Genomic DNA, 9,296 nt, shown 5'->3' on the forward strand with positions numbered 1-9,296 from the left:
CCATGACAAATGACGATGTATTTTTTTTTTTTATTTTTTTTTATTTTTATTTATCGAAAAGAAAGAAATACATAAATTATTTTTATAGATAACATTTTCGATTATCTATCTCCTTTAAGCAAAGCTTGTGTTGGAGATAGAGAGTTATTAAATTATGTAATATAATTATTAATAAAAGAAATTATACTAAATTAAATTAAGATTTTAAATACATATAAAACTAAATAAACAAATATCAATATACATTTTTCTAGAAATTGTACATGAAAAAAACAAAACTATAAAATAACATTATATTCAAACATACACGACTAAAACAAATATAGATTAAAATTATTTACATAACTTAAAATATAAAAGAACTTGATTTAAGGTAAGTTGCACAATAACCATTCATTAATTAATTTTTTTTTTTTAATTTTGTTTGTATAGTATTGTAATTTCTGTTTTATATCATAATCCAATGAATTGAATGTAGTAGGCCCAAGGTAGTCTATGAATTTTTGACCACACGTTGTTTTTACATAATTTACTAATGCATCTAATGCCCTGTGTTGTCTTTTATTTTTGTATAACTCTGTATTGAACCATGTTTTTCTGTTAGTATCTAACCAAAATATCACAATTTTTTTGTAAACCGATCTAATAGGCAAAACCTTAAACTCTTTATAATTTTGATTTGTTGAGCCTACCATAGTTTTTTTATCTAAACAGATTCTTATTATTTTGTTTTGTTGAAGTTGTAATGGCTTTAAATAAATTTCGGACAGTCCACCCCACACTAAACATCCATATTGGAACACTGATTGATATAGAGCTAAATATATATTGCGTAATATATTTACAGGCAGGATATTTTTTAGTTTATAAAATTTGTGGAGTGAAGAACGTAGCCTCATTACTATATTATTTATATGTAAATTCCACTTTAAATTACTGTCAAATGTTATACCTAGATATCTGGTAGACTGGACCCTTGAAATTTTTTTACACATATCATCATTACATTCAGCGATATTTTTACAACAATGTACTGTTAGTTCCTGAAAAGGAATAACCGAATTGTAAATACTGAAAGCCATAAAATAGGTTTTTTTTATATTCAAAGATAATTTCTTTGAGTTAAAAAGATTTACTACTTTTTTGAGCTCAGATATTGCTTTAAGTTGTACAGAATGCCACGAGCTATCTGTGAAGAGTAGACAGGTGTCATCCGCATATGTTACAACTTTACCATCTATATTTATATTACATATACAGTTAATATATAAAATAAAAAATAAAGGACCAAGAACACTACCTTGTGGGACTCCACATATGATTTTCCTTTTTTGACCCAATGTTTTGTTTATTTTAACTATTTGTTGCCTATCTTTTAGATAATTTCTAAACCAATTTAAACTAGTTGTTTTTATGCCAAAACTAGGTAGAGTCTTTATTAGTTCTTCGTGATTAACCATGTCAAATGCCTTTGCTAGGTCTAAGAAAACAGCTAATGTTTTTTTACCATGATCAAGGGCATTATATACGTGACTCGTGGCGTTGTAAAGTGCATTTACTGTCCCTAAGCCAGGTCTAAAACCATATTGATTTTTAGACAGTAGTTTATATTTTTCTAAGTAATTAATGAGTCGATTTTTGATTATTTTTTCAAGAATTTTTGAAAAGTTATTTAACATTGATATCGGCCTATAATTATTTACGTATTTGTGATCACCACCTTTGTATAAAGGAGTTACTACTGCAATTTTGAAATTATCAGGAAAAATACATTTTTCAATACTTAAGTTATATAAATAAGTTAGTGGTCCTATAATAATTGATTCAATGTACTTAATTAGTTTTACCGTTACTGTATCAATTCCAGCAGCTGTTTCATCTTTTAAATTTTTAATTATATTTGAGATTTCTGATTCTGTAATTTTTGTACTAAAAATATCATCAAATGAGAGATCACTTTTATTATCTTTAAGTTCGTTATCTTTAAAATTTGTGTTATTCTCTAATGTATTTTTCCCTATTTCAGTAAAAAAGCTATTAAAAAAATTTGAAACAGCGTGTGGTTCATCTACGGCATTTATGACTTTGTTATCTATTAATATAGATTTTATTTCGTTCAATGAGTTTACTTCAGTGTTTGTAATTTCCTTAATTAATTTCCATGTCAATTTTGGACTTGATGCAACATTTTTAAATTTTGTTTTAAAAAAATTTATTTTAGTGAGTCTTAAAATGTTTGTAAAATTATTTTTATAATTGATATAATACTTTAGTAAATTTGTATTATTTGGATGTTTTTTAACTTTCATTGCGATTTTCTGTTTATTTCGTGCTGAACACAGTAGCCCTGCAGTCATCCATTGTTTTATTCTTTTGTACTTAGCACTTATATTTTTAACTTCCGTTGCCAGGGATATACTATTATTTAATTTGTTATAAAAAATATCACAACATTTATTTACATTCTTGCTATTGTATAGATCTATCCATAGTTCAGTTTTCAAATTGTTAACTATTTTATCAAAATTAATTGATTTAATATTATATTGGGATTTAGAGTTATTTTGTTTTACTAATGGAATTGCTAATATCGTAGAGTAATGATCAGTAATAGTTGTTTGAATTACACCAGCTTCAATATTTCCTACTAACTTGTTATTTTTTACGAAAATATGATCTAAACATGAATGCCTAGAGTTTAAAGGAGTCCTTGTGTATACATTAATATAAGATTTGAAACCACACATAGATAACATATCCAAGTAATCATTATCTACTGAATGTGTTCCCACTATATTTATATTCATATCACCCAGAACTACTGTAGACGTACTATTTACATTTTTTTCATTTAATAATATATTTTTAAAAGTGGTCAAAAAGTCATAGCTATCCATAGCCGGTGATCTATAGATACAGAAAAAAATTATAATACTATTTACAATATTTAAAGTTATTTTTACAATATTTGCCTCTGTTTTATCAAACTCAATACAATCTAAACATAAATTATTTTTATATAAAATTATTACACCATCATTTTGGTTTGTTTTTTTTTTTGAAAAAAACATGTCATAATCTGGTAAAAATATATTACAAGAATTTGTATCATGCCAGGTTTCAGTTAATACTATAATATCTGGTTTAAAAATATTTTTTTCATTTTCAAGTAAAAGTAATAATTCATCTACATTTGCATTTATACTTCTAATATTACAACTCAAAATATTTATAAAAGATTCTTGTACAATATTATATTTAATTTTAAACTCTGAAAATGATTCAAAATAATTTGTTTTGTATTCAAAAAAGCTATTTATTGTGCTGATACTGTCCATAATGTAACAAAATTTATTTTTTTATTTTATATTTTTAACTCTAGATTATTTTAAACAATTAACTTTTAATTTTATCTAGGATACTTTCATCATCTATATAGATTGTATTGGAGTTCTCTGATTTTTTTATAAATATTTTATTGTTTTTAAACCATACAAACTTGTAGCTGTGTTCTTTGGCTAACATTCGAGTTTTATAAAAAAGATTTCTGTTCGATTGAGTTAGATAATTATTGATATAAATACCATTATTATCCCATTTGTCATTTACATTTTTCGCAGATAGTCTTTTCTTTTTTACTAAATCGATTAAAGTTGCTTTATCTTCTTTTGTCTTCATTTCCGCCACTATTTTCCCAGACTTATTGTTCACAGTTTTGGATCTTACACGATATGCATTTACTGTAGTTAATTGAACGCCCAGTGCTGATGTAATAGATTCTACTATTTTTCCACAGTTTTCATGTTCTTGAATGGGTACACCAATTATTTCAACGTGTTTCCCAAGTTGTTCTTTTTCTAATATGTTGATTCGTTTATTTATTATATGTAATTCGTTTCCTAATTTCTGATTTTGTTCTTTTATTTTTTTGTTTTCCTCTTTTAAATCTTTAACCGCTGTTACCAAATCTTGTATTTGGTTACTGAAATCATCAAATTTGTCACTCATGAATTTAACTGAGTCAGTTAAATCCTGTAGTAATTTATTCGAGCCAGTAAAACAATCTTTCTTTATAGGCGAAGTAGTAGCAATAGATAATTCATTTCCTGCAATGATATTTTTACATTTTAGACATGACCAATTTTCTATAGCTTTTTGGCTCATTTTTCTAAAATTTGCTTCCCTTTGACCAGCACATCCAAAATGTAAAAACACTTTACATTTTGTACACTTAATATCGTCATTTTCAAATATTTCTTCATTGCAAATTCCACATAACAACATTTTATTTTTATATTATAGACGTAATTGCAAAATACACGGGAAAAATGGATATAAAACGGTAACTACGATAAGAGACCGACGTAAAACGCAAACGACCATACAGGTCAACGTACAGCAGATAAACAGCAGATACATTATTTAACTGCCATTATAACAACTTATCATAAGTCTTGTATTCAATTTTCTTATTTTAGATATAAAAAGAAAGTCGCTTATGAATCTTAATTCTTAAGTAAATAAAAAAACTCTTTATGCATGTAGTTATTACAAGTACATTTGTGTATTCAGTGATGGGAAATTGTTTTAAAATTTAATTTTTATTCAACTTAAAAGTTGGGAGATTTAGCTTTTCTTTTGTCATAAGACTATTGACCCTATATCGCCCATGAGAAACGTTGACAATGACTCAAGCATTCTGCACTGTAAGATGAAGTTCAAGAGGGTAGTAATAGGGCAGACATTTCAACTACTGTTAGGTTGTGACAAGGGTTTGAAGTAAAACAACTTACACTCCATGTTATGTGAATATATTTAGGACTCTTATGTTTATAATGTTTGAATTACATAATCTTTATTATAATTTACAACCAATTTTCCAATAATTACTCAAAACTGATAAAATATTAGTAGTGTTTCATTCTATAAACAAAATATACATTTTAAATTACTTAGTCCTCAAATTAATTTAATTTATGACATGTTCATTTCTAATCTTAGCTAATTTAATATAATATATTACCCTGATCACATTAAAATCCCTATTTTAACACAAGCCATCGCTCTTACAATACATAAATAATACCTGTATTTGTTTGAACATCTCTTTTTTTAGGACTTATTTTTTAATCATAGGTATAGGCAGTGTTGGGTAAGTTACTTTTTAAAAGTCACTAAGTTACGTTACAAGTTACAAAACAAAATAGGTAACTAGATTACTTGATAGTTACTCGAATACAAAAGTAATGCGTCACGTTACATTTTTTACTCAAAAGTAACTAGTTACAATGACGTTACTCTTGTGTTATTTACGTTTCATAAAAAAAAGTCTTTTTTAAATCAATCCTTTATTTATATTTATTTTATACAATAATGTATTTTCAAAATTTTGATCAGTTATTCTAGCTCGTTTTTTTCGTACAAATATCTCCAGCTACACTANCAATGTACTGTTAGTTCCTGAAAAGGAATAACCGAATTGTAAATACTGAAAGCCATAAAATAGGTTTTTTTTATATTCAAAGATAATTTCTTTGAGTTAAAAAGATTTACTACTTTTTTGAGCTCAGATATTGCTTTAAGTTGTACAGAATGCCACGAGCTATCTGTGAAGAGTAGACAGGTGTCATCCGCATATGTTACAACTTTACCATCTATATTTATATTACATATACAGTTAATATATAAAATAAAAAATAAAGGACCAAGAACACTACCTTGTGGGACTCCACATATGATTTTCCTTTTTTGACCCAATGTTTTGTTTATTTTAACTATTTGTTGCCTATCTTTTAGATAATTTCTAAACCAATTTAAACTAGTTGTTTTTATGCCAAAACTAGGTAGAGTCTTTATTAGTTCTTCATGATTAACCATGTCAAATGCCTTTGCTAGGTCAAAGAAAACAGCTAATGTTTTTTTACCATGATCAAGGGCATTATATACGTGACTCGTGGCGTTATAAAGTGCATTTACTGTCCCTAAGCCAGGTCTAAAACCATATTGATTTTTAGACAGTAGTTTATATTTTTCTAAGTAATTAATGAGTCGATTTTTGATTATTTTTTCAAGAATTTTTGAAAAGTTATTTAACATTGATATCGGCCTATAATTATTTACGTATTTGTGATCACCACCTTTGTATAAAGGAGTTACTACTGCAATTTTGAAATTATCAGGAAAAATACATTTTTCAATACTTAAGTTATATAAATAAGTTAGTGGTCCTATAATAATTGATTCAATGTACTTAATTAGTTTTACCGTTACTGTATCAATTCCAGCAGCTGTTTCATCTTTTAAATTTTTAATTATATTTGAGATTTCTGATTCTGTAATTTTAGTACTAAAAATATCAACAAATGAGAGATCACTTTTATTATCTTTAAGTTCGTTATCTTTAAAATTTGTGTTATTCTCTAATGTATTTTTCCCTATTTCAGTAAAAAAGCTATTAAAAAAATTTGAAACAGCGTGTGGTTCATCTACGGCATTTATGACTTTGTTTTCTATTAATATAGATTTTATTTCGTTCAATGAGTTTACTTCAGTGTTTGTAATTTCCTTAATTAATTTCCATGTCAATTTTGGACTTGATGCAACATTTTTAAATTTTGTTTTAAAAAAATTTATTTTAGTGAGACTTAAAATGTTTGTAAAATTATTTTTATAATTGATATAATACTTTAGTAAATTTGTATTATTTGGATGTTTTTTAAATTTCATTGCGATTTTCTGTTTATTTCGTGCTGAACACAGTAGCCCTGCAGTCATCCATTGTTTTATTCTTTTGTACTTAGCACTTATATTTTTAACTTCCGTTGCCAGGGATATACTATTATTTAATTTGTTATAAAAAATATCACAACATTTATTTACATTCTTGCTATTGTATAGATCTATCCATAGTTCAGTTTTCAAATTGTTAACTATTTTATCAAAATTAATTGATTTAATATTATATTGGGATTTAGAGTTATTTTGTTTTACTAATGGAATTGCTAATATCATAGAGTAATGATCAGTAATAGTTGTTTGAATTACACCAGCTTCAATATTTCCTACTAACTTGTTATTTTTTACGAAAATATGATCTAAACATGAATGCCTAGAGTTTAAAGGAGTCCTTGTGTATACATTAATAAAAGATTTGAAACCACACATAGATAACATATCCAAGTAATCATTATCTACTGAATGTGTTCCCACTATATTTATATTCATATCACCCAGAACTACTGTAGACGTACTATTTACATTTTTTTCATTTAATAATATATTTTAAAAAGTGGTCAAAAAGTCATAGCTATCCATAGCCGGTGATCTATAGATACAGAAAAAAATTATAATACTATTTACAATATTTAAAGTTATTTTTACAATATTTGCCTCTGTTTTATCAAACTCAATACAATCTAAACATAAATTATTTTTATATAAAATTATTACACCATCATTTTGGTTTATTTTTTTTTTTGAAAAAAACATGTCATAATCTGGTAAAAATATATTACAAGAATTTGTATCATGCCAGGTTTCAGTTAATACTATAATATCTGGTTTAAAAATATTTTTTTCATTTTCAAGTAAAAGTAATAATTCATCTACATTTGCATTTATACTTCTAATATTACAACTCAAAATATTTATAAAAGATTCTTGTACAATATTATATTTAATTTTAAACTCTGAAAATGATTCAAAATAATTTGTTTTGTATTCAAAAAAGCTATTTATTGTGCTGATACTGTCCATAATGTAACAAAATTAATTTTTTTATTTTATATTTTTAACTCTAGATTATTTTAAACAATTAACTTTTAATTTTATCTAGGATACTTTCATCATCTATATAGATTGTATTGGAGTTCTCTGATTTTTTTATAAATATTTTATTGTTTTTAAACCATACAAACTTGTAGCTGTGTTCTTTGGCTAACATTCGAGTTTTATAAAAAAGATTTCTGTTCGATTGAGTTAGATAATTATTGATATAAATACCATTATTATCCCATTTGTCATTTACATTTTTCGCAGATAGTCTTTTCTTTTTTACTAAATCGATTAAAGTTGCTTTATCTTCTTTTGTCTTCATTTACGCCACTATTTTCCCAGACTTATTGTTCACAGTTTTGGATCTTACACGATATGCATTTACTGTAGTTAATTGAACGCCCAGTGCTGATGTAATAGATTCTACTATTTTTCCACAGTTTTCATGTTCTTGAATGGGTACACCAATTATTTCAACGTGTTTCCCAAGTTGTTCTTATTCTAAAATGTTGATTCGTTTATTTATTATATGTAATTCGTTTCCTAATTTCAGATTTTGTTCTTTTATTTTTTTGTTTTCCTCTTTTAAATCTTTAACCGCTGTTACCAAATCTTGTATTTGGTTACTGAAATCATCAAATTTGTCACTCATGAATTTAACTGAGTCAGTTAAATCCTGTAGTAATTTATTCGAGCCAGTAAAACAATCTTTCTTTATAGGCGAAGTAGTAGCAATAGATAATTCATTTCCTGCAATGATATTTTTACATTTTAGACATGACCAATTTTCTATAGCTTTTTGGCTCATTTTTCTAAAATTTGCTTCCCTTTGACCAGCACATCCAAAATGTAAAACACTTTACATTTTGTACACTTAATATCGTCATTTTCAAATATTTCTTCATTGCAAATTCCACATAACAACATTTTATTTTTATATTATAGACGTAATTGCAAAATACACGGGAAAAATGGATATAAAACGGTAACTACGATAAGAGACCGACGTAAAACGCAAACGACCATACAGGTCAACGTACAGCAGATAATTCATTTGCATGTATTAAATTAATATTTAATGTTCCTATGTGTTAAATTATTTTGTTTTTTTGACCGCTGTAGTTATTATTTTATTTATATTGATTTATTAATTTAGTTAATTGTTTCCTCATTATGTCTGTATTAATAAACATTTGATATTTTTGCAGAAAAAAAAATATTTGAATTTTTTTTTAACCCCTACTTACTTATAATAATTATAAGAGCAGAATAAAATATTAAAGATAATTGTATTAAAATACTTAAGAAATAGGCAACATTTAATAAATGTAATTATTGCGTGGAGTATGAGGAAAACAATTTCATTTTATAATGTTTAGATTAAAAAATGAGTTAGAAATCATTAAATTACAAAATGAAGAGCTTGTAAGAAAAAATGCTGAATTACAAAAACTAGTCTTTGAACAAAACAATTGGATTAACTTAGGAACCTGCAGGTGTGAAAATAAATTTAAAAGCACCCT

At 25.8% G+C, this 9,296-nt stretch overlaps 1 protein-coding gene across 1 annotated transcript; it reads right to left on the reverse strand.

The window, feature by feature from the left end:
- Positions 1-5,439: 5,439 nt before the first annotated feature.
- LOC111028542 lies at positions 5,440-8,095 on the reverse strand. The gene is made up of 5 exons (XM_022307231.1): positions 8,002-8,095; positions 6,251-6,434; positions 5,718-5,992; positions 5,557-5,654; positions 5,440-5,460 (listed from the first exon to the last, which is right to left on the reverse strand). The coding sequence occupies exons 1-5, from the start codon at positions 8,093-8,095 to the stop codon at positions 5,440-5,442; spliced, it is 672 nt and encodes a 223-aa protein (XP_022162923.1).
- Between the last annotated feature and the right edge of the window lie 1,201 nt (positions 8,096-9,296).

Source organism: Myzus persicae, unplaced genomic scaffold (genome assembly GCF_001856785.1).
Source record: "Myzus persicae strain clone G006 unplaced genomic scaffold, MPER_G0061.0, whole genome shotgun sequence".
NCBI lineage: Eukaryota > Metazoa > Arthropoda > Insecta > Hemiptera > Aphididae > Myzus > Myzus persicae.